The following is a 27,205-nucleotide window of genomic DNA, read 5'->3' on the forward strand; positions in this document are numbered from 1 at the left end:
ATCTGCGTCATACATCTTACAACGGATGTCTCGAATTATTGGTAACGTTCAGCACTTAGCATTAAAAATGATAGGTAACTTTGATTCAACACTAGTTCCATCCAAGCTTCTTCATTGCTTGAGCTATATCACTTTCAAGTTTAATTACTTGAACTAAGACATTCTTGAATTACACTCGGGATGAGCTTAGTTTGAACGCACACAACACAATTTTTTAATTTGAATTATTTTGATAACCCACAGGATATCTAGAATGAGAAGCTGAGAAGAATGAGAAGAAGGTTGTGTTCGTTGTGTTACGGACCTATGCTATATTTCCCTATTTTGTCTTGGGAAAATATAATGGAGCATGTAATCCATTATATTTTCCCTAGATCCATTATATTTTCCCTAGATCCATTATATTTTCCCTAGAAATATTTAGAAAAGTCTCCGCTAGTGTAAACCCTATGGGCGTTTAGAGATGGACCACCAAGTACTCGCAAGTTTACGCGGCTGGCAGCCGCGAAAACTTTGGAGGCCCACCATTGGAAAATTAGGCAATTTTGAGACGAATGACTTTGGATTGGGGCTTCAGTCACCTTCTTCTACACGTTTCACTGAGTAAGTCCGAAATTTTGGAAAAAACCCTGATAATACCTTTAAGGCGATTGATAAGAGTAGCAGTATGTATAAAATTTATATCTTGGAATTTTGATATCTGTGACCTATGGTCAGGTCAATTTTGCGACCTCTCCTTTAAAGTCAATGGGAGAAAATTGAAATGTGCCTCATTTGAAGGAATGTCGTTCTAAACACTCATTAACATCGGTTTATAAGTAAATATGACACACTGAAGCTGAAAATTGTACACATGACCCCTCTCTGTGCCCCTGAGGTCATATCAGGTCATTAAAGGTCACCAGCAGTTTTTACTATAGCTTTTGATAGAGACGTGCTAGAGCGGTGATAACATGTCAGATGTTTAACAATATACATGTCAGAGGTGTTCAGCTCGACGATACGGATCGAGTGATATGCAACATGACTCTTTCCGGTCAGGTCATGACCTTGACCTGAGGTCAAATTTTCAAAATGACCTTTCCAGGTCAACTTATAGTTCATTCGACGCTTCTCGACGAGAGTAACACGATGCTGGTAAAATTGATGTCGTGACTTATTTGAGTCAAAAGCAATTACCGAAAAACTTTTTTTTCGTAAATACGGCTATTTTTGGAGTTTCCCCTCTAGAGGCTAATCCGTTGACCTGAGGTCAAATGTGAGAACATTCTTCAGATAGGCCTGTAAAAGAGGTATCGAATGCAATCTTCCCCGGCGCTGTAGCTCTATTGGTTCCCGAGTTATGCGCTGGGTGTTTCGAAAATTGTTGAAATATATAAAATTTGACATTTGATGACCTCTGGTTACCTGACCTAAAAAATGACCGAAGTATTTTCAATTTTTATTTACCCTTTTTCGAATGCCGCTTACCGCGTGTCGCTACGTGGCCTAGGAGCCGAATTAGACGGGGAGGGGTGAAAACGCCCTCCTCCCCCCCCCCAGCACGACACGGGAAATTCAGACCACCAGCACGGCGCAGTAAAAAAAGAATATAGAATAAAAACACTTAAAAAAACATATAATAAATCAGCTGCATTTCGTCCTTACCTCGACTGCGAGATGTATTTTCACAGATTGTCTTCATAAAGTCACGTAGGCTGGTCGTACCTGGTGGCAGGTTTCCCAGCGATGAGCTCAGCTCTCTCTTTCTCTCTCTCTCTCTCAGTCCATCCATGGCATAAAGATGGATTCTGTTTGTGTTTCTTAGGAAAATATTGCCTTTACGCTGTGTCAGAAATATCAAAGAGTGCAATAGGAACAAAAACTTCGCTTGCGAAGGTCACAGACCTAAAAACACACACCTAAATGCCCGAAAATGCAGGCCCCGAAACGCAGTCAACTTCACCTCACAGTTACAAACTGTCATGGCGGCGAGAAAATGGCAGTTATGCTCTTTCCGGGAATCATAGTGACATAATTGGAGAATCATGAGAGAGTCAAATGGGAATCGCGAGACAGTATTGATTCTTCAATGATTCTTGTAGCTGAGAATCATTGGAGAGTATTACAGTTCTAATTGGGTGATATCTACGTTCTATCGAGAGGATCAGCGCCACTGGTATATACTATGGGAGTATTACAGACATATTTGGGGACTCTGATTCCCTCTGTGATGCCTGCATAATCGAAGGGAATGAAAAAATGGGTATAATATAAGGATCAAAAGGGAATCATGCGGGTATAAATGCCCATGACCAGGGCATCAGGAGAATCATTTTGGTTTTCAGTGTTTATTAAATAACTACCTTCCGTTTCCCAGTAGGCAGTAGTTCATGATATGCTGACTCTTCTTGTGCTTCAGCATGGTGGATGTTATTCCTCTAAGTCTCCAACTTTTATTAAATAAATTTAAAAATAAAAAATGAATGACCCATGCTTGCAAGCCCCAAAGGCCAAAGTATGTACAGATGGAGTTTTACTTGTAGATACCTATCTGAGGATGAAAACCACAGAGCAGCTAACCTTTGTTTACTGTGATCAAAAATGGTCTGATAAAGTTGGCATTTTAAGACAAATTAAGACAAAGTTCAGAATGCAGTACCTATTGTTTGTTCAAATAGCACTTAAAGGTAGTGTGCCACCTTTGAAAGATTTCCCGTTTTATTTTTCCTAGGATAAGAAGCTTCTGTTTTTACCTAATATCGCAAAAAAAAAATCAAAAATGGGCCTGGAATAGTGCCTTTTTCGCCTAAAAGTTTATCGGTTTTTAGATATGTATAACAACTGTAGTGGGCTCACCTGCAAACAGGCGTCGGGCAACAATCGCGAATGCGGCGCACTTGTGACAATAAGCAAAGGTCATTATAGTGTTACGACCATACGACGTACGGGAATGAGTTATCAGCTGTCTAATCGTAGACAACACAATGTCGAGCCTTAAACTGTAAGCCTGTATTGGTATTGTTTCTTAAATTTGGCTGTCGAACATTAATTTGTGGTTTGAAATATGATTTTATGTAAAATAATTGATATGAAACAGCCGTCTCTTAAGTTATGACCCCATTACACCACACGCAAGTGGCAGAAATGACAATGATCAGCTGACGCATTTTCTTGGCCGAAGTCAGAGCGCGCGGCCCGACGCACCACGCGTATTTGGAAATTCCGACCTCGACGAGCATCAGAAGCCACCTAACAGGCGTGTTCGAAACCGCAGGAGATGATGATGAACGGGTTTATCGAAACTTGATTGGATGAGTCTATCGGTAATAGCGATTTTAGTGTGTGCATTTATTGTTCATAGTGGTGTGAAATGTGGTTGGGGTACGACCGACAACCCGTCGGGGCGAATTTCGCACTGGGGTACTCAAAATTTGAAGAATTTAAGACGTTTCCATAAGTTTTGAAGGTATGGATAAGTTCTAAAAATCCGGTTCTCCTTATCCGGGTCATTAACTCCATATGGTCCAGGAAAGCTGGCACACTACCTTTAAAGTGAGTTATGATCCTAGCAAATTTATAAACACGATGTTAGAAAATACTTCCAGGGACTGAAGAGAGAGCACAGAAAGCATGTCTTCTGTATGTAGCAGAGGTGGAGATCTCGGGGGGGGGGGTCAGGACCCCCTGAAAACGAATTACTGCTATGTAAGTCACTGGTACTGCATCCAGCCCCAGCCTGCCTCCATCTGCCCGGCCTGGACCCCCCCCCCCTGACATTTTGACAGGTCTCCACCCCTGGTATGTAGTGAGCATGACATAATTGGCTTTGCTTCCATGCTGCTCTAGGAATAATGTCATATACAAAACCTGATTAGTTTAGTGAATCATCATACAAACATGTGTATAAAAACAAAACAAAATGTCTCTTTTCCCTCCTGAAGCATTGAAGTAGTCCTGACAGCTAGTGTCTTTCATTAACAATTATGCATGTCTTCAGAGGCTGTCCGTACAAGATCCTGTTCCTGATCATCCTCAAGAAAATGTGGCTGGCACTTCTGCAACTGATCCCTGCCCGACCGTCCGTTGCCCTGATGGCAGCAAAGGTGAGGAATGCATTCGTATTGGTTCAACAAAATTTATATCTTATGGTTCCTTATGCTCGATGCTATTTGATCTGTGTATAAATTAGGTACGTGGAAGCTTGTTCCTTTGAAATAGGGACTGGCAGAGCTAGCACCTTTTGATATCTTGAACCGATTCGCATAGAGAAGGGAATCCCATTTACTTTTTTGTTAATTAACCCTTCCCAGCCAGGGGCTGCCATCACCGACTTTTTTGCAATTGACCATATTACAACAAAAAGTAAGAAATGTGATGCTGCTGACATTTAAATGTTGTGTTTGGTTGAACCTTACACCTTTTTTGTGACCACTTTCGCCAAAGGTATTAGAAAAAAAAATGATCTTCAGGTTGTTGACCTGACACAAGGGGTTAGCAGTTAGCATCGGGATATACCAATCGGGTGTATTTTTAGCTGTTTGCTGTTCAGGCCAACACACTCATATCCTTCTAACATATGAGAAGCGAAAGGGCAAAGTGTGCGGGTGGGGGGCGGTGCCCAATAGCTATTCGGCCGGGTTGTTGTTATTAAAGGGGATAAGGGTGTCAAGCGTTGGAGCTAATACATATTTCTTTTCGCAACTTTAACCGTAACTTGTTCATCTTCTTTGAAAAACACCGATTTGGCCAGACCCAATTTAGGTGTTGGTTCTCGCACTCAGCGAAGATGTTCACTATTTCCTGACCATATCCTTCCAGGCGGTGGAGGGCCCCCCCCCCTGGAGGGGGGGGGCAAAAAAATGCCCCCCGGGGGGCATTTTTTTGCCCCCCTTTAGTTTTTTTTTTCAATATATCTCCAGAACCGCTGCGCCGATCGTCACCAAACTTTCAGTACCCTCCCGGGAGTAGCTAGCGCACATGGTGACCAATTTTTTCCAAAGGCTATGATAGGTAAGCCGCAAATGACGTCAGAGTGACGTCATTTCTGCCATTTTCGACCAGAAAAAGGTTTCGCGGGAAGAGCTGTCAGGCCTATAGGTAGCTTTGAAGATACAGAAAAATGTTCAAGACATAAAAGGTGTAGAATCACCATGGCTACTAAACTGCTGTCTCGAAATTTCGAAATTTCTGAATTTAGACCCCCAAAAAACTTAAAAAAATTAATGTTATAAAAAAATCCAAAAAGTTTTTCGATTTTCGAAAAACGGAAAATATCTGATATCGAGTTCTATTCACTTACCAAATTTTAGATCGATATCTCGTTTTTTGGCCAAGTTATAGCGAAAAAACTTCAAAATTGATGACATCAAATTTTCAAACTCAATTTTTAGCAATTCTAGACCACGTAACGCAAAACAAAGACCATCATTAGACTCGCCGTGACAAGCTGCATCGAATCAATACCCATTTTTGGCAAAAATATCAACTTTGAAATTTGACCTTTTTTGACCTGACATTGACCTGACCACCAGAAAGTGACCTAAACCGTTCCTGATGGTCTTATAACTAACACCATTGAGTTTGAAATGAAAAATTGACCATAACTGATTAAGCCGGGTCTAATTAAAACAGAAAACAGCTCTCCTCTTCAGCAAAAGTGCTTCCTATTTCCTGACCACATTCATTTTATTGTCATTCACAGATCCTCTTCCTCTCCATGGCATCATCAAACCTCATCAACCCGATTCGTCACTGATTCCTGCACAAATTCTGGCAGGAAGGACTCTGAAGTTCCAAAAAGCTTGGTACGTTGAGTACCCCTGGATTCACTACAGTGAGACACTGAAAAAGGTGTTGTGCTTTCATTGTATGAAAGCTCATGCTTCCGGTGCCATGGCGACGGTGAAAAAAGCCGAACCAGCGTTCTCAGTTTCGGGCTTCAGTAACTGGAAAAGAGCGAAAGAAAAGTTCCTGGGACACGCAAAGTCTGATGCTCACTGCCATGCCATCATTGCGACCACGAAAACGATGAGGCCAGCAGATGAGGTAATCTCCGACACTCTGTCCAAGGATCAAGCTGTTGCTCGGGCATGTCTGTTGAAGCTGTTTACCAGCCTGATCTATCTCTCAAAGGAAGGCTTGGCACTACAGGGTCACGGAAAAGATGAAGGGAATTTCATCAGTCTCCTCAAACTTCGTTCAGAGGACAGTGCCGAGCTTCGATCGTGGATGAAGCGCGAGAAAAAGTTCACCCATCCAGACATACAAAATGAAATGCTGGAGATGTTGGGCCAAGAGGTTGTCCGAGGTATTACGAAGGAAGTGGCCGACGAGGAGCTCTTCGCCATCATGGTTGACGGCACACAGGATTGCGCGGGACTGGAGCAGGAAACTGTCTGCGTGCGCTATGTTGACAGTGAGTTGAACGTGCATGAGGAGTTTCTAGGCTTCTATGAACTGACTGAAACAACAGGTGAGGCGATCGCAAACATGCTGAAAGATGTGCTGCTGAGACTCAACCTGCCACTGGAGCACCTAAGAGGATTGGGGTTCGATGGAGCTGCGAATATGTCGGGGGTCTACAAAGGAGCTCAAGCGATCATCAGGAAGGATCAGCCATTGGCTGTTTTTGTCCACTGCGGGGCCCACTGCACGAATCTTGTAGTGAACGATGCGTGTGCGGCGTCCAGGTCCATCGCAAAGGCCCTCCAGAACGTGAATGAACTCGGTGTTCTATTCAAGGACTCAATACACTTCAGGAAAAAGTTCAAGGCCGTCTGTGACGGAACAGGAGAGGCGCCCATGGCGAAGCTTAGGCCACTCTGCCCAACAAGGTGGACAGCCAGGCTGGAAGCCGTGAACACCACGATCGAAATGTACGGTGAAATCGTCAAAACTCTGGAAGAACTGTCGCAGGGTCGCGGACACGTGGCTACGCGCGCTGGTGGCCTGCTAGAACAGATGAGGTCGGGGAACATGTACGTGTCGCTAGTAATGGCGCGTACGATGCTGGCGCCATTGGACCACTTGAGCCGTCGCCTACAAAGAAAAACCTGCACGGTGTCAGATCTCTCAGAGGGCGCCAGAGCCACTCGTGACTTCATGGCGGGTGTGCGCGAGTGTGCTGACGAGACAGTCAGCCGCGCGCTGCAGGCTGTTGAAGAATCGCCGCTGGAGCTGGAGGCACCAACTGTCCCAAGGCAGATCTGCCCACCAAAGCGTCTCACAGGCAACGCACCCGGCCACAAAGTGACCGGACCCCGAGAATTTTTCCGGATAGAGCTGGTGAAGGTGCTGGACACCGCCTGCATGCAGATCTCAGAACGGTTTGAGGGCGCTGGTGTGCGGCAGCAGGAGAAGCTCGAGAGACTTCTTTTGGGACCAGCTGACCTGACTCACCTGGAAACTGTGAAAAAGAGCATGGATGTGTGGCCAAATGATCTGGACCTGCATGAACTGTTTCCTCAGCTTCATGTTTTCAAAGCTGCAAAGAACTTCAGCTGCCTTGCAGAAGCCGGAACTGAATACCAGAGTATGTCTGAAGACTCACGGATGCTCTTGCCTCAGGTGAAAACCTTGCTGAAACTTCTGCTCCTTCCTCCTGCCAGCACGGCTACAGCAGAGCGCAGCTTCAGTGCTCTGCGGAGGCTAAAATCGTGGCTCAGGTCAACTATGGGTCAAACGCGCCTCAACGCCGTGGCCCTATGCCACGTTCATAAGGATCGCCTCGAAACGGTCGACATTCGTGCCCTGGCGGGGGAATTTGCTAGTAGGAATGATTCCCGTCGGATGATTTTCGGAAAGTTTTGAGGAGCTGATGTCCCCATACTGAACGATACGTGAGCGAATGATGTCTGGGCATCGCTCCGAGCGGCGAAGAGCCTCCGCCCTACCCCATCCGGGCTAACCCGTGCCCGGCCGCCCAACATTTGTTGGGTGGCCGGGCCGCCGGCCCGTCGCGCGGACCGCCTGTGGCCCGCGTGACGGGTCGGTGGTCAGGGGGCGCCGCCTCGCGTGGGTAGAGGTGCGAGGCGGCGTGGGCGGAGGCCGACGCTATCACCTGCAGTGAAGTGATACCCTAGATTGTGAATATCTATATTTGTGATGTATGAGTGCCAATCAGATGAAGGCATTGAAGCTAGCTGCAATAGTTTGAGAATGTTTGGGGCAGGGTAAAAAACGTTTGCATTGAAGCGCTGTTCTCGTAATGGCCAACATATGGTGAATACATATCGTGATATTGACTGGATTTTGTGGACTTAAAAAAAAAATCGTGCCAGGGCTATGACGAAAAATAAGTGGCCTAAATCCGATGAGAAAACACGATTTGGGGGTACCCTAGGTTTAGAGGAGACACAGGGCGATGAGCGAAGAATTGTCCCCCGTCCCCCCCAACCAAAAGTCCGTGGCGGAGCCCTTGCCTGTGGCCACAGAGAAAAACGATTACGAGTCCACGTGGTCACCCAATCGGTACCTATATCTACACGAGATGCATTGCAAGAATCATTTTGCCCTTAAGTGAAAGGGTACACTCACTCTGTATATCTCTCCGGGTTAAAAAGTTAGTTTTGAAGAGCGTCCTTACCTCTATCCGCGAAATTCAGCAGCCAGAAGAAGTCCACAGCAGTACCACAGCCAAACCACAGCACCGTCAACACAGTCAGGAAGATGGCGTCGCACGAGATTCGTTGCCGGAGGTGCACCGCCGGCAACGCGCATGCGCACGCGCATGCGCGGGAAGTGTATCCGCAGTTGGCGGGTGAAGGAATCCACCAGGCAAACTTGACAACCCGGTGTGAGGGAGTGCGTGACACTTATCCGCGCTATACATATATAATGAATCCGCCTGGCGAGAGTAACCGATACCTATCAATCCCGGATTTTCCCCGCTATCCGCCACCGTCGGCTAGCAACTACACGTAAAAAGTGTATCAAGCCCCTGTCAGCGCGGATTTATCTGTTGTTTCCAGATATCGCAAGCAGGTACCCTATCTACTCGCATGGTTCTACCCGCACTATGAGTGATTAACCCGGACGTACCTTACACTTAATTGAAGGATAACCCGCAACAGCCCGGCCAATTTGTTTTCAGTGCAGGAGGACGTAATGCTCAGTATGCCCCTACATACATTGGTCTTACCATGACCCCTACAATCACCACAGCCAACAGAATCTCCAGCTCTTATTCGACCCATCCTCGGGGATGACGTTGACTCTGACTTCAGAGTTGAAGTCTGTTACGATTTTGGTGACTCCAACTCCGTATCCGACCAAAACCGTCGACTACGACCGAAGTCGACTCCGACCCCGCAGTCCTGCAGAGCTGCACTGCAGTGCAGCTGCAGTGTACAGGGTGTTGCAGGTAAATTGGGAATTTTCAGACCTAATTTCAGCATGCTATTAATACGGTGAATGAAAACACAGAAAGTTGAAACTTCGCACGTGTATTGTGTCATGTACGCACAGCCTTGTCACTCGATGTGACCGCCGTCGGCGTCCCGCACCCTCTCGAGACGGCGCCGGAAAGCGGAGCACGCGCGCCGGGCCTCGTCCTGGTCAATGGTGCTGACTGCCTTCCTGATGGCCTTCTTCAGGTCAGAAACGTTGGCAGGAGTGGTCGAGTTGGACTTTTGTTCTACCACGCCCCACATCCAAAAGTCACATGGATTCAAGTCAAGCGAGTTGGAGGGCCATATGTCCTTGGGTACATATAGGGGGATCCTCTGGCTCAGGAAATCTTGCACCCTCTGGGAAGCATGTGCTGGGGCGGAGTCTTGCACCAGCATGACTTTGCTCAAGTCATAGTATTTCATCATCCAGGGGATGGGAGACTCCTTCAGGATGGTCAAATACGCGTCAGTGTCGATCGTCACACCAGCAGGCATGACATGGGGCGGCATTATGCGGCAATCAGTTGCGACGGCCCCGAACACCATTGCTGATGCCGGATTTTTGCCTTTCATCATGGGAGCCACTTCATCAGGGCTGTAGGCGATAGCCCGCGAGTTCCTGCGGTTGGCGACCTCTTCTACGATGAACTTTTTCTCATCGACAAATACTCTGACGTCACTCCCGAGGTGCTTGAGGAGATTGAGGACCTTCGGTGCCCTCTCCCTTCGTATCGCTCTTGCTGGTTCGGTCAGGAGGCTTCGTCGTTTTCTGGTAAACGACTTCATCCCGAGGTCCTCTCTCACGGCTCTGCTGATGGTGCTCTTGCTCACGTGACGGGCACGCGCAAGCTTGTTCATCGAGGTCCTCGGTTTGGCCTGTATCGAGCGTTTCAAGCCGCTCAGGAATGTCGGTGTCCGTTTTCGGTCACTGCGAGGTGTGTGAGAACGTCGAGCGACATCCCCTCCAGCTCCTACAGTCGCGATAGTTCGGTACACGGTAGACTTTGGGTACCCAGTTAAACTTATTATGTCCTTCGCGCTCTGTCCGGCGCGAACTAACTCACCAATCGTTTCCCTCCGACGCTGCTCCATGACTGCGCGATATGTTAGGATTAAAATTTCAATATCAAATGAAAAACAATTGTTGAAATTATATTGTGTCAAATTTCCATGATGTTCCTCCGCATACCAAATTTTTTGTAAGGTCATGAACTTAGTCCCAATTTATCTGCAACACCCTGTAGCTCTACATCTGCACAGAAGTTGGAAAAAGCTGTACCTATGGTTGACAGCGGTTTACAGAGGACCACACGATTTTTTAGAGGCAGGGCTGCTGGACTTGGTGACCAGACCCTAACTGTCCTGGTATCAAACTTATTAGGCGGGATTCAAAATTTATGCGTTTTGGGACTGTTTTGCCAAGAGTTTTTGCCAATTTTCGCGGCGCTTCGCGCCGCCAATTCATGCACAGGTAGAAAAGAGTGTGACTAATAACGCCTCCACGCGAGAACATGAGAACATGTGTATTGTGTATGCGTTACAAGTAGTGCATAGGCCTGAAATTGTACGGTAAACTAACTAACTTTTGGGTTTTTAGTCAGCCAATCCGTCCCCCCAGTCAAAAATCCGTGGCGACGCCCCTGTCCTCAATGCGAAAAACATAGGTTTGCTAAGCAGTAAAGTCCTGCAAATCGGCTTAAGTTGGTGGGGCAAAACGCTTATTGGTGGGGCAAAATGGCAAGTTGGTGGGGCAGGCGCCCCACTAAGTGAATAGGAAGCTCCACCCCTGGCTCAGTGAACTACGTTTTATCTGAACTAGTAAATAGGTAACTACCCAGCTGCATTTAGTCGAAAATTAGAAACGCTGATGGACAGGACAAAGAAAGAGTTAGAAATGAATTGCCAAAAAGGTCATCAAGATGTTTTTTTCAATTTCTGGCTAAACCTCACCACATGATAGCATAATCTCCTCGGTTAATGTCCCCAGCAGTCACCCCGCTTCTCTATTGCCGGTCATCGGTCGGTGGACCGCACGGTGGGTCGGTCGGTCGCGTGCGGGCCGTTGCCCTCAGCTGCGCCGGCCGCTCGGTCCCCGCGGCGGCACGGCGGCCAGACTCGGGTTTCGGTGTTTCGTGCCGACTGCCAGGTGCCAGCTCAACCCCCTCGCACTGCTGGCGTGACCACTGCCTGACCAGTGACCACTGCCTCGCCCAGCCAGCCCTCCATAGCAGTGGCTATATAGTTTCATTCAGCCTGGATGCGGTTTACTGTACCGTAAGATCTGTTGTGGATGCAAGGGTGCCAGTTGAAGAGCTACCATGATGTATTTTTTTTTTGTTATTGGATCAGCTGCTTTGGGAGGTCTAACCCTGTCTGGTTCCGAGACACCTTCTGATCTCGTCTTGACAAGCGATCTGGGAGCCTCTGCTGCACCGGTCGGCTCCCTGCCTGGGTTGTAGCGTGCTCCTTACTGCCCCGGTGCAGTTTCGGCGTGCCGAGGACGGGCGTTTTACGGCGGCTGCCAAGGCCGGCGACCGATGGATCCACTTCCTGACGGAGGCCTGATCAGCCATGAGCGCCGTCCACTCGACCCGCACTCAGCGATCCTACAGCAGATAGCGTGCGCAGCTGCCCGTCCCAATGCCAAAAACTGGTGGGCCATTGGGCAACTGGTGTGGCCCGGCCCGGCGCGGCGCGGTCCCGGCTATTACAGAGCCCTGCGGCAAGCCGGGACTCTCATCAGCTGCTCTCCGGAGTCACCAGCTGCCTACGGGGTCACCGGAGTCGCACATGTGGGCTCTACAGCTGCTGCTGTTGGGTCACCAGCTGCTTCTGGGGGCTGGCCAGCTGCTCCTGTCGGGTCCTCAGCTGTTCTCACGGGTCTGTGAGTCACGTGGACCACTTAGCCATTTCGCTGATAAATCTGCCCGCGGCTCTACCGGCCGGTGGTTTGGCCGTAGCGGCCGGCTGATTGGTTGAGCTGAAGTCCCCCGGCGCTGCCAGTGTCAGGTCAGGGGTGAGCTCAGAGGTCAGTGCGGCTGAACGGCCGCCGCGCGAGTGCTGGAACTGTCGGGGAGGCGACCACCGAGTGACTGCGGTCGGTGTGGGGGTGCGGTCACCGCTCACCCCTGACCTCTGACCAAATACTGCCCAGCGGCGACCAGTTATAGATAACCGCAGGCTGTTTGAAATAGACAAACACTATTCGTTAGAATTGTGTTTTTCTATTGATTTGATATCTAGGTGCATTGTGACCGATTGGCGGTGACTCACAAGAACTCTGAGATTTGAAAAATTTGTAAACCGATACCAAATAAAATACCAACGAAGCTGTTGCAGGCAATGATAGCTTCAGTTCAATGATGGCTTGAGATGCCACATTTCCAATCGGCATTGGCATGTTATTGGTCTTACAAAACTTCGGTATCTGATTGAAATTTGTGCCTAGCGACGACTATTGTTACGTAACCAGCAGTGACCGGTGAAGCGCTGTGACCTCTGAGCAGAGGTGACCGGTGACCTATGACCTATGTTGACCTATGATGATATGGTGACCTTTGAGTAGAAGTGACCTGCGGTGACCGGTGACATATTTTTGATAAATAATTGGTTATGACCTGTAACCAGTGACTTGTGAGCCATGGCCGATAGGCTGGCTTCTCGACCCCTGTTTTGGATCATTGCCCCCACCTCGCAACCACAGACCCAGCAAATGGGCTCTAGCTCTCACAGTCTCCACACAGTAGGTATACTTACTCTGAGTATAGCCACCAACATGTATTGCTCACTATCTTCGCGAAGGCACACATTCGAGGAAAGTCCTCCGTGGGTGATGTCAATGCTGCATGCCATGTCAGATCATTGCTGCAGTTTGGCGACGGTGCAGTGCTGGCACCTGTTTGGCGGCACGGCGGCGGCACTGCCAGTCCGTCGCCACTTGCGTGCAACCGTCGCGTGGCAGGGCTGGTATATTCGTGTACATGGCACATGAAAAGTCTAGCAAACTTCCCAAGGAGTGATGGTCTGCCATGTTTGGTGAGCTTTGGTGTTTTGCTGTCTTGGCGGGGTCGTCGTGCAGTTGATATGGATCACTTATCGATGATGCAACAAGCTGCGATGACTTATCGGAGGTGTCTTAGGAACGTTCAGGGATGTTTCTATTGCGCCATCCTCGTGTACGGAACGTATACGTTCCGTAACGGCCTAACCTCCCTGATCCCTAAAGGCCTAACTGCAGCGGTCTGGGTGCGACGATATGACTGCTGAGTTTGATCGCTCAAAGTTGAGTGCCTTCCCTTTTGGTTGTCACGCAGGGCTACCTGCAGTACTGGCGCGATAACCCGGCGCGTGGCCTCCGGGACGGCCACAAGGAGATCCTGTTCGGCAACTACCGCGACATCTACCTCTGCAACAGGTCAGTGAGGACGTGGCAGGCACCAGTAGCAGCGGAACACCTTCAAAACCCGCGCCCCGTAGGGGGGGGGGGGCGAAACGGCCCCTCCCTGTCCTTTTCCGTCGATATCTCCTAAACGGTTAGAGATATCGCCACCAAACTTTCAAAACCCCTCCGAGCATCAATTTTACACATTGTGACCAAAATTTTTTTTCCAGAGGCTATGGTAGGTCAGCCACAAATGACGTCAGAATGACGTCATGTTCTGTCATTTTCGACCGAAAAAGAACTTCGCGAGAAGATCTGTCAGGCCTACAGCTTTGAAGATACAGAAAAATGATCAAGACATAAAAGGTGTAGAATTGACAGGGCTACAAAACTGCTATCTCGGACTTTGGAGATTTTTGAGTTTTGACCCCCAAAAATCAAAAAAGCATTTTTTTATATATTAGCCGAAAAATCAAAAAAGTTTTTTTTGAGTTTCGAAAAATACGGAATATATGTAATAGTACCTACCGTCTTCTATCTACATACCAAATTTCATATCCATACCTCGTTTTTGGCCAAGTTATAGCGAAAAACTGTTCAAAAATGATGACGTCAAATTTTCGAACTCCATTTTTGGCAATTCTAGACCTCTTAGAGCAGAACAAAGACCACCATTAGACTCCCCGTGACGAGCTGCATCGATTCGATACCTATTTTATGCAAAAATATCAACTTTGCAATTTGACCTAATTTGACCTGACCTTGACCTGACCTTCACCAAAATGTGACCCAGGCTGGCCCCAAAGGCTGCCTAACCCACATAATCGCATTTGTCATGTAAAATGGACCATAAAATATGTATCACACCACACTTTCATATTGTGACCCCCGGTGACCTGACCTCACTGTGACCTGACCTGGTATCAGTGACCTCAGATAGCAAAGTATGTGTTTGACGAACAATGTACCATCGATGGTTTTCATAAATTACCAATTCACTCGATTTCACAACACATTTCTTGAAATGCCTGTGAACGGTGAAAATCCGACCTTTGACCTGACCTGTGACGTCATCGGTTTGACCTAGGTCAATGAAATTTGGTCACAAGGTAGTTCCTCGGTGGGGCTATCGAACACCGTTTGAATGTTGAAAATCGGCCGGTAAATTTCCGAGATATTAGGGGGAGCCAAAACGGCCCCTCCCCTACGGGTGGTAGGGTCCGCCGATAGCCCTACGGGGCGCGGGTTAAGGGGGGGGGGGGGCACTGACGACTTTTGGTCCCATTCATTCCATGCAACGCCTTTAGCGCTAATGTTAAAATGCCAAAATCAAAGGGGGAGGGGGGGCACGGTGCCCCGATGCCCTCCCCGTTCCGCCGCCTATGGCAGGCACCTTCAGACGAGTTGCAAATACACGAACTTTCGATGTATTCTTGTAATTTATTTTCTTGTTATTTATGATTTGTATTTACAGGAATATGGATAAGACACACTAACCTGACGTCGACCATCACTCTAGGCCAAGACCATTCATTTACATAGGCATCCATACATCCATAGCGTGTGCACACAGCATGGATGACTTAAATGACATTAAAATGAGCGTCGCTAGCACTTCTACCAAGCGCTGTCGTTTCAGTGACTTGTAGCCTGTAGGCGACCGTTTGGTTTCTGTTTATTTCTTATTCCTGGCAGTTATGGGCAGCTGCCTGCACTCGATCACCGGGCAACATTCACGCGTTGTTCTTTTCAAGGTGAACTCTGTAGTTACTGTGGTTGTGTTTCTGTGGCGTCATAAGCATTTTTTTGCGGTGAAAAGCAAAACCAAGGCCCTAAGCAAAACCATGACATAAACATACAGCGGTGACAAATTCAGATTCCTTTTCCAATTTTCTTAATTGCATTGAATGCAATGCTGAAGCATCGGTTATTTTTTATTGCATTGTTTTTGATCATCATATCTAGCCCACCGACATGGCTTCAAAGTGGTCCAGCTCGCTACGAAAAAAATATCCGGCGTTTTCATAATGCCTTTTGGTACCGCACATGACCAACAATGCACGTCATTGTGCATTGAGGCCTTGCATGGACTGCACGTTTAATTACACTATTATTCAGTCCGACGAACGGTTGCGTTATTTGACTGCATCTTCTCCGGACTGTCCAGTCAGACAATGAAGACATTGTGACACGTAGCACGCGCCGCCATTTTTCTGTAGCGCGCCAGTTCAGGTAACGGTGGCCTGTTGATGAACCTGTTTGACCCAAGCATGTAGCTCTTTTGGAGGCGCCGTGTACGTAACGTGATCCAACAGCTGTAGTTGACATTTCAACAGTCTTATTGACGATTATCAGGTGTTACGTAATTGTCTTATGTCTGTCATTGAGGTGTATCGGTCCCCCCAGCCCATGTGTTGATCTGTGTTTGTTTCCAGTGCGTTTCTGCTGGAGCTGCAGAGGTGCCGAGCCGACCCTCTGAGGGTGGCCAAGTGTTTTGTCGCCCACCAGCTGAGGTTCGACGTGTATACCGACTACTGCACCCACTATCCCAGGTGAGCCTGCCAGACTCATACCGCACAGCACGCACTATCCCAGGTGAGCCTGCCAGACTCGTACCGCACAGCACATATACTATCCCAGGATGAGCCGATGTGCCAACTGCGCAGCATGCACTTCCCAGGCAAGCAGAAGTGCCGGACTGTCATAATATGAATTCACAATGCTACGTATCTGGAATTGGTAACCAGTGCTGAATAGTTGGAATCTGCCCTATAAACAATTGTTTGTCCTTTTTTATTTGTTTTCATCCGCGATCCAAATAGGGCCGAATTTATCGTGCCACAACGCTTTAGTCGACGGTGTAGGCGGCGAGCAGAGCTTTCCCTATTTGTTGAATTCTGCAGAGCGCGGCTCATTATCATCATCATCATCATCATATATTTTTTGCGTCACATGGGAAGTAAGTAAGAAATAGAAAACATCAGAAATCAGAAATCAGAAATCGGCTGGAGGACAAATGCAGCGCAGCCTTCCGTCAGAATTTTACCGAGCCGGTGGATCGGCCCGTCAGCTATACCTAAACACAACAAGGACAAAGAGCGCCCTTGAGGCTCGAGTAGTCCGCTGGGGGCATCGGTGAGCGGACTCCGAATGTCGCGTGTAGTAGCGCGCCAAATATCGGCGCCATTCTGAGTCAGCGCGGACGGGAGGATTCCCGGTCAGTCATTCCACCGATATGTGAGGAATGACAGGTGGAATGATCAGAGCTATTCTAAGATGACGATATGAACTGTCAGGAGCCTTGTTTAGAGGACATTGCGACTTATTCGCCAATGTTCCGCTATAATATTACCTAAACGTTGAATAAGTTGATGCGGCTTAACGTATACGTGTTATGAATGCGAAATAATGCGAATGCAGCATTCGAATAAGATATAAGGGAAACTATGGCTATGGCATGGAATAACATATTGTCCTTATTGTGCAAAATTGAAAATTAAATAGCATACTGCGATTCTGGTATCGTCTTTCTTGAGAAATGTTTTGTTGAGAAGAAAAGTGCGTGATGAGAGGACCCTCGAGAGTGCCCGAATACCATATATGTAAAAGCCGTTACTAAACACGCGCACTCTGTCGGCCGTGAACACCGTTCCCGCAGTCCAGCCGTGGATTGGATACCGCCGCAGTGCGTCGGCCGCCGCTGCAGGTCGACTTTCGCTCTGCTCGTGAAATGAATAGTAAGCGATCGTCGATCGAACTACCCGCGGGCTGCCGGCGTCCCGGTCCAATGTGCGCCAATCACGCCTCCAATTTGGCAATCTTGCGTCCCTTCTTCGCTATTTCCACCGCTGATCTGCACCGTTTAGCGGTGAAAAGGGTGCTTTCTAGATGGATTTCTTTCTGGCCGTCTCGGACTGGCGAGGCGCGCTCGTTTCTGCCGCCGGCCGTAGCATTGCTTCCCTCTTTCTCTCTGTGGTGGTTAGAGTGATGACAGTGATGTGATTATCAGAGGGATGTGATAATCAGAGTGACGTGGTGATCAGGGTGATGATAAAGCACCAGAGTGATCAGATGATTCATCATACACTCTCATCAGTGCAATGTGCTGATTGTAGTGAAGTGTTGATCGGGGTGAAATAAGATCAGACCGAACCGCCACAAGAGCCGCCTGTTCGCTAATGCTTCTTCGTCTCACGAGACAAATGTTCGTTCGTTCAAAGATGCCCCTTTGATATACGGAAGTGTCGGCCAATGTGTGAATCGTCAGTAGCGTCTTGCCAGAAGTTGCCGGTTAAAGGGAATAGTTCAGCTCTCCGAAATCAGTTTTTTTGCAATGGTTTTATGATTTTTTATGTTAAAAATGATCAGCAAATACTTTTTTTGTATAAAAAATTATTTTCTATACCTATTTTAATTTAGGAAGAACTAGGTACCTATATTCTATATAAAATATTGTTTGACGATGAGACTTATTACTACTCGTTGATCAATATTCAATCATGTTGCGTATAGTTCAAACCCATTGGTTGTAAGCAGCATGCTGATTGGCTGGCGCCAAGCTGAGGCTGAGGTGGCTGCATTCTGGGTATTTCTTCATCACTTTCTTGTTTAGGACACTCTTTTCGGAACGAGAAATGGAATATCTTTGCCTAAGGGTGATGGTTGGACCGTGTAAGCTTTCGATTTGTGGTGGTCTCAACTCAAGCTAAAAAACTGCTATTCCAGTTCAAAACTCCATGGTAAAAGTGAACTATTTCCTTTAACCCGCGCCCCGCTGCATCGACTGCGGTCTGCGTATAACGCGCCCTACTGGCCCAATCACTGGGGCACTTGGCCCAATCTCACCAAGTTAGTTAAACTTAATTTCGGGGTAGTATTTTTGTAGTTATGGAGTGGGGTAGTCTGGTATTTTACTCCAAATTGAGTTTACCGCACTTGGTGAAACTGGGCGGGGGGGGGGGGCTCTTCATAGCCCCCCTCCTAACTCCGAAACTACTGGACCGATCGTTCAAACGGTGTCTGATAGCCCCGGAAAAACTGTCGAGCGAAACCTAATTTCATTGACCTCGAGGTCACCGATGACGTCACAGGTCAGGTCAAAGTAAAAATTATTAGCATTTTGGCTTATTCATATTTTGGGCTTTGGCCGTCGTCTTAGAAGTCAGATCAGGCTCATTTTTGGTTTACACACTCGTGAACAGATGCTTTAGATACCCTGATGGTACCAAACTTGTACTTTGATTTTCAGGTCAGGGTCAGGTTATCACAGGTCACCGAAATATTATATCATGCGTCGGTCACGTGACACATGTTTTATGGTCCATTTAGGCCATACATTTAGAACTTGATGATGCCGTTTGTGTTATTCGAAGTCATTTTGAGTTGAATTTAGCTTAGGTCAGGTCACTTTCAGGTAAAAAAAAGTCAAATTTGAAGTTAAAATTTTTCAACAAGAAGGGTGTTTATTGGATGCAGTTTGAGCTCAGGAACACGATGATGCTATCTATATTGGTGTACCGTAAAGTGGGGCTATTTGAGACAGTGGGGCTATTTGAGACAGTATTTAAAATCACCATAAAATGAAGGGCATTTGATTTCTATGTGATATTTTTGCTCAGCAAGGTGTGGGATCGAGCAGTAAATCGCCTGAGCAAAAATTAAGCATAAATTTCAAACGGTTTTTATTTCATAACATTTTTAAATACTGTCTCAAATAGCCCCACTGTCTCAAATAGCCCCACCTTACGGTACGATGTCAAATACGTCTTGAAAAATTGGTTTGAAAAAATTATAATTGCGAATTGTTTGCAATAATGCTTATAGCTTGGACATTTTTTGAAGACATTTAACCCTCGCCGGACCTATTGGTTTTCTACATACGCGCCGGCCGAGGGGGGGGGGGGCGGGTACGACCCCCCCCCCTCGCCGTTTCGCCCCTGGTGGAGCTAGCGCGTCGCGGAAAAAACGAGCGTGTGCGCCGTTACGAGACGCAGAGATTGGTACCCGATTTTAAGGTCCTAGGTCAACCGGTGACCTCTGAGGTCAGGTCAAGTGCCCCAGGGTACGGTTCAGTTTTTGGTGAATAACTTCGCAAAAAACGGCCGCAGAGCGCCGATTTTGGCAGCATCGTGTTCTCCTCGCTCAGGCGCGTCGAATGATATACTTTTTGTCCGGGTCAGGTCAACTTGGGGTGTTGACCTCAGGTCAAGGTCAGGTCAGCACCCCCAGGTCACGAAGTTGGTCGAAAGAGGTCATGTCGCATATCATTCGATTCGGCAGGCCTTCCTGAGTCCATTGGTGCCTTTCCCGACTCGCTAGCTCAATTTGATCAAGAGTTATTGACGAAAAACTAATTTGACCTTGATGACGTCATAAATGACGTCACGCAAGGTCAACATTGCAAAAGTGACGCATCTAACCTTGCAAGGAGTGCATCAAATCACGATTCCGTGTGCTTGAGATAGTTGGAGATCGTTCCCGGCGCCAGAATAGCAGTTTGAATTTTTCCCCATTGACTTATAATGGTGAGGTCACGAAAATGACCTGACCTCATATGACCTTTAGGAAAAATCCGAGATATACAAGTTGTGGGACTCATAATGGATACTAGATCCTGCAAGTTTCATTTCCCTGTGACATCTCCTCTGGCAGTGAGGGCGTTGCGAAGTTGCGACATCTGAAGACCGTGCAGAGGTTCACTTATGACGTCATAGGTCAGTGACCTGACCTGACCCAAAAATGCGGTTGGTGTCAAAAGATCCGGCTTGGATCAAAGGTCAGGTATGCCAAGTTTCAGCTCTCTATCGCCAGCGTGTTCGGAGCTATCGCGAAAAAACCCTATGGGGGGGGGGGGCGGCACCCGCCCCCCCCCCTCGGCCGGCGAGGGTTAAAGGGACTATCCCACCTTTAACATGGGGTTTGAGTTGAGATAGCCAAGTTTGCGGCGAGGTTCAGAAACCACTATCTATCTAGATTGCAACCCCCGCGGCCTCTTGGTGTTGAAGAAATTCGTTCCCTTCATTTGAAAATGGGCCTTGCACAAGGCCCTATCTTCAACATGGAGCGACCGTTAGTGTGACGTCACCTCGTTTAGTCATTCTGATTTAAATGGGTTTGTTCGTTGAAAAATCGCTTAAAACTTGGTGTGAACTTTGTTGTAGTGCCTACAGAGTAAAAAGAATCAGCTTTATGACAGTAATGTGGCCTGGGGAAGGAGGTAATTTTGGGCTGTGACGTCACATATTTGAAAGTTTGTGTTTGGAATATGGGAAGCCTAAGATGTTTAATGAAAAATAAATGCCAGAACCGTGTTCCTGGTCATCTAATCTATAAAGTCGGGCACAATTTAACTGGTTTTAACAACATTTTAGAAGGTGGGATAGTCCCTTTAAGGCTGAAATAGACTCTTTCCGCGTTCAGGAAATCGCATGCGAGAGCCTATTCAAATACATTATAATTCTTCCCGCATCAATCGCATCCGGGAGGTGCGTGCGATTGATGCGAGCGTGCTTCCATGTATTGGAATAGGCTCTCGCATGCGATTTCCTGACTGCGGAAAGAGTCTGTTTCAGGCATAAAACTTGCTAGAGTAAGTCATAAGCATTTGTTCTATTACATATACATATTCCGGTTTTTCGAAGAGTCAAAAAGTTTTTGAAAAAATATAAAAGCATAAATTTTGATTTTTATTATATATAATTTTGACAATTTTCAAAATTTTGAAAATCCGAGATAGCAGTTTGATAGCGCAGTCTATTCTGAATCCTTTCCTGCAAAGAAATTGGATCTAGCCTAAAAACTGAGCTCTTGGGAGCGATTGCCGTGGTTCAATGTTTTGCGTCGAAATCGGCCGGACATAACGTCACTCTGACGTCATTTCCGGCCGACCTATGGTAGCTACGAAGTTCATATTTTGACACAAGGTGTCAAATGGATGCAGCCGAAGGTACTGAAAGTTTGGCGTCGATGCGTCAAGCGGGTTGGAAGTTATTGCAGAAAAACGGGAGGGGGGGGGGGGGGGGCTATGAATAGCCCCCACCTCCCCAGAGGGGCGCGGGTTAACAGTGGTGTCGCCTACAAACCAGCCCATCGCAGCCGCTCCTCCCGCCCGACTGTCCTGTGTTCCGTGGGTCACCCTGCCTGGCCGACGCCGGCTCCGACACCCATGCTGGTCATGCAACTGTCCGGAAGCCTCGGTCCACTATGCGCGCGGTGTCACTGCGGCTGACCGGGTCCGTACAGTCGGGCGTGGTTAGTGCTCCAGCAGAGCCCTGCCACCGTGGGACCGCGCGGACCACCGGTGACCGTCGACTGACCCCAGACCGCCGACTGACCCCAGACCACCGACTGACCTCAGACCGCCGACTGACCTCAGACTAGAGGTGGCAAAATGTGGACCCGGGGACCCGGTCTATGGAACCGGTCTGGACCCGGATGGGTCCAGACCGGGTCCCCCAAAATATTTGGCCGGGTCCAACCGGGTCCTATCATTTCCCTGTGCTTTATGGTAAATATTAATATCTTTTATGCTTTGGCAAACAGTCATAGTTGATGCAGTTTCCAGTTCATAAGTCCCAATTCCACTTTTGAATATTAATATTCCTGCAGATTGGGCTACCTATTCTATAGCATACTGGTCAGTCTTGCTTCAATTTCTTATCTTGTCACCTACAACAGAATAAACAAGTTCTAAGTGCTAGCAATCCAGAAAACATTTCACCAAATGTTTGTACGGATCACTCCATTCAGTTTGCTGTACAAAACCTAGCAATATTTTGAGCTGTAGAAATCAAATAACAATTTAATATGTAGGTAAGTAGGTATGACTGAAATCCATTTATAAATGGACACAAATCCAATTGAAGCAAGGCTGACCAGTGGCATTCTCACCTGCCTTTTCAAAGACATTGACATACCAAAGTCACTATGCCCACCGGAAATCAGAGTTCATGTTTGATATTAAAATGCATTTCATAACTCAAACAGCTTTGAAATTATTTCTATCACAGCCAGAAGACAATTCATAAAACCAACATGCCCTTGCATAAATCCATAAAGCTAAAAATGAATCCAAGGCATTCTCCAGAAACCGTAGTATCGATCAGATTTTTAGCCAACTGGCGCCGCATGGTGGCGCTAGCAGAGCGTATTATACATATAGCGCTCTACTAGCGCCATCATACGGCAGCAGCTGGCAAAAACTGAGTCAATACCAATGCCCTTCTCCAAGGCCAATGATTCCGTGTTGATGTGAAAATGGCGCATTTGAGCGCCATATATGCTATACCTTACGCACGCTAATCTACTGCATAAAGGTTACAATTTTGGAACACGTTCGGGAAGAAATCTGGTAAGTCTCAGAACCTTGGTATTTATTCTATGTCTAGGTACTAGCCAAGATTCTTACAGATGGTACTAGCAACAAAATGTAGTTTGTTTTCTACGTTAATAAATTGGCACTTAAGTCATGATTGCAACCTTGCAGTACTTGAAGTTTATTGCCCTTTGCCATTACGATTTTGCAGTACTTTAACCCCAACAAAATTTTGCAGTGATTTAACGCCTGTTTTGTCCTTTCATTGCTATCGTGTCGACATTTCTGGCGGACCTCACAATGTTTTGAATTTTGATCATGTTTTGATCATGTTTCTATTTTTTGATTTTGAATGTTTTCTCGTTTGGGGCCTTGAATAGTTGATCATATTTGTAAGGACTAATGAATTTAATTCTAAAAACGAATATCTTTTACCAAGAATATTAGAAAAGGTATGTACCTATCAGTATGGTTATCTTGTTCCATGTTGATGTTAGGTTCTGACTCTGGTTGGTGAAGGCACTGCTCCATGGATCCCCAGTTCACATCATTTTTAGCAGCTGTAGTAAAAGTGGCTTAGGATAGCATGAAATTCATTGGTCTACTTACTTCTTATATTCTTAAATATGACCTGAATCTGGTTCTAAAATACAAACTGTGAAGCGAAGTGAAATGACCATGGCATGAGTTTTTTACTTTGCAACACAAGTATGCCCAATTGGAAAGAAACTATTTTCTTCTTGCTATACCTACAACTGTACACAATTTTCATAATGAATTTCGGGAATGGGTCCATCTGGTTCCAACGCTGACTTAGACCGGGTCTGACCGGTTCCAGAAATGTGCCAGTCAGACCGGGTCCGGGTCCGGGTCCCAAAATTTTCCAGTTTTGCCACCTCTACCTCAGACCGCCGACTGACCCCAGACCGCCGACTGACCCCAGACCGACGACGGACCCCAGACCGACGACTGACCCCACTGACCACCGACTGACTGACCCCACTGACCACCGACTGACCCCAGACCACCAGCGGACCCCAGACCACCGACTGACCTCAGACCGACGACTGACCCCAGACCGCCGACTGACCCCAGACCGCCGACTGACCCCAGACCGCCGACTGACCCCAGACCACCGACTGACCCCAGACCACCGACTGACCCCAGACCGCCGACTGACCCCAGACCGCCGACGGACCCCAGACCGCCGACGGACCCCAGACCGCCGACTGACCCAGACCACCAGCGGACCCCAGACCGCTGACGGACCCCAGACCGCTGACTGACCCCAGACCGCCGACTGACCCCAGACCGCTGACTGACCCCAGACCGCCGACTGACCCCAGCTGTCATCCGGTTGCCGGTACGCCAACGGATGTTATGTCGAGGGACAAGACTACAACGGGATTAGGACGGATCTTGAATAGGACGTACCAAGCCAATAATACGGACGCCATTTATCGAATTGGCTGCTCAGTGCTCAACGACCTTCATTACATACGAAAATAAGAACAACTAAATGCAAGTAGGTACACAAAATACCTAAATAGAACTTGAGGTAGCGAAAGGCGGACGCGCAGAATTTAGCAGAACAGAAGTGCACATCATCTTTGTGACTGCTATTTTTGCAATGATAATGATACATTGTATCATACATACTGTATCATACATATTTAAGTATCATGCATACTTAAATTCAGTGCTAATAATAAGCAAACTTTAAATGGTCGTAGCCTGCACACAAAGATCATATATCAATGCTGAACTGTCCTCATTGTGCAATAAAACGCACATCTTCAGCCATTTGCTTTTAAGATAAAAATGAAAATTGTTATGGTTAACTTATGTTTAAAAAATGCATAAATAAATGTTGCGCAGCTGAGACGGACGCACAGAGCAGACAGCGCTAATGGTGGCTGGCCGATGGTAATTCACCCAGCGCCGTCAGCTGATGATTACGGCTGACGGGCGGCACCGACGTCAGTAAACCTGCGGCGTTTTAGCCGCGGGTTTACTGATCTAGGCCGCTACGGTAGACCCCCGCCTAGGCTTGCTCTACAGCGGCCCGACGACTGTCAAATGCTATCCGTTCAGTACTATGAGTTGTTCATGGAAACAAACGTAACATAAGGGATTTGGGGTGCTGAAATTGCCACTGAGTTTTAAAACGTCAGGGACCTATTCCAGTGAGTGTCTTTATTTGAAACGGATATATAAGCTGCCTTGAACAAAGTTGCAGGACACTGAGCCGCGTGGACAGGCACATGGGTGGATTATTCCCGGACCGCGGGGAATGCGCTCGACTCTGAGTGGCGTCCCCGATCCGTCCTTAGTCCAATTTGCTGTCAGCTGCAGGTCGTGTAGTTCTTCGCTACATCTGTACGGCTTCTGTGGCTCTCTTTCGCGGCTGTCGCCCCTCCCGGTCGGGTGGGGATGGGGGCGCCGCCCGGGCGGGGTCTGCTGGTGTTCGACGCCGCATGCAGTGTGTACAATACGCTGCAGCTGATAGGGCGCCCAAGTGTTGTACGGGCTCACTGATATGATATGTGATACGGCTATCGTATTGGCACAGGAACGGGCTCGGTAACCCGAGACGCTCACAAAGCCAAGGCTTAGGTCAGCAGGAGACCACGGCGCAGCTCTCGTGCCTATCAATGCGAATTGCGACGGTGCGATATGGTAGGTAGGTACCCATGAGACCACTCACAGCCTTTCGCACAAAGGCGCGGACCGCGGACGGCGTCTTATGAATTATTGGCTACGTATAGGTGTCAAAATTATCATGAGCTTCTAGAAATACGCCAAACGATTACCTATATATATAGAGGCCGAAAGGTATGAAGCCGTGGCGTTGTACCAGATGGGGCATGGCCCTTAGGTCATGCTGTTCAACAGTGCTGCAATGTGAAATAATAGCCCTGCGACTCACTGACTCGCAGGGCGATGTCGCTGGTGTGTCTGACCGTCCTCTCACTGACGCTCAGGGCGATGTCGCTGCTGACGGTGTGATGTATCTGACCGTCCTCTCACCACTGACGTTCAGGGCGATGTCGCTGGTGTGTCTGACCGTCCTCTCACCACTGACGTTCAGGGCGATGTCGCTGGTGTGTCTGACCGTCCTCTCACTGACGCTCAGGGCGATGTCGCTGGTGTGTCTGACCGTCCTCTCACTGACGTTCAGGGCGATGTCGCTGCCCGCTGGTGTGTCTGACCGTCCTCCCACTGACGTTCAGGGCGATGTCGCTGGTGTATCTGACCGTCCTCTCATTGACACTCAGGGCGATGTCGCTGCCCGCTGGTGTGTCTGACCGTCCTCTCACTGACTCGCAGGGCGATGTCGCTGCTGACGGAGCTGATGCGCTCGGGCACAGAGACGGCGCGCCTGCTGCGGGACCGGCAGGAGGCTCTGGGCCACACTCTGCCGCTCGGATCCTACCTGCTGAAACCCGTCCAGCGCATCCTCAAGTACCACCTGCTGCTGCAGGTGAGTGGCGCCAGGCGCCTGGGAGGGCAACAGGGGCGGCAGGTCAGACCGGCGCGCCACCGGGTAGGGCGACAGGAACGGCAGGTCAGACTGCCGCGCTTTGGACAGGCGACAAGAACGGCAGGTTACAGACCGACCCGCAGGACGACAGGAACGGCGGGCTAGACTGCTGTGAGACGATCCGTTCCAATAAAATACGGTAAATAACATGTAAAAATGTCACCCATCACCCCTCATCCGCTTGTTGTGCATGTAGTCTTTAGACATGACTAGATGTCTAGATGACATGACTACATGACTTGTCTAATCTAACTAGTCTACATGACTAGACAATAACTGGCCACAAGACTATCCAGTACTGAGCAGTGATTAGTGAACATTACGAGACAACCCTGTCTTTTAGTACATTATAGGAAAATAACGTACAAAAATAGCATCCCTCTCTCCTAATTTAACCTTAACCCGCGCGGGGCTGGGGGGGGGGTAAATTTTACCCCCTCGCGAATTTGGGCAATATCTCAAAAACGGCGGCGCGCAGCGCCGCCAAACTTTCAGTAGGTAGGTACCTTTTCTTGCATCAATTTGACACGTTCCCTGAAAATTTGAGCGAAATCCGTCGGAATTTTTTGAGAAATTGACGTTTTAGTGACGTAATG

The 27,205-nt window shown here is 47.8% G+C and overlaps 1 protein-coding gene across 1 annotated transcript in view; it reads left to right on the forward strand.

Annotated features, from left to right (window-relative positions):
• Window positions 1–7,083: 7,083 nt before the first annotated feature.
• Window positions 7,084–27,205, forward strand: part of LOC122383136 (pleckstrin homology domain-containing family G member 3-like) — a 32,694-nt gene continuing 12,572 nt past the window's right edge. The window contains exons 1-4 of the mRNA XM_043369286.1: window positions 7,084–7,323; window positions 13,685–13,785; window positions 16,188–16,304; window positions 26,396–26,549. Of these exons, the coding sequence (XP_043225221.1) occupies window positions 7,084–7,323; window positions 13,685–13,785; window positions 16,188–16,304; window positions 26,396–26,549 (612 nt within the window). The remainder of the gene's footprint in view (window positions 7,324–13,684; window positions 13,786–16,187; window positions 16,305–26,395; window positions 26,550–27,205) is intronic.

This window comes from Amphibalanus amphitrite, unplaced genomic scaffold (assembly GCF_019059575.1).
Source record: "Amphibalanus amphitrite isolate SeventyFive unplaced genomic scaffold, NRLGWU_Aamphi_draft 000156F_arrow, whole genome shotgun sequence".
Classification (NCBI taxonomy): Eukaryota; Metazoa; Arthropoda; class Thecostraca; order Balanomorpha; family Balanidae; genus Amphibalanus; species Amphibalanus amphitrite.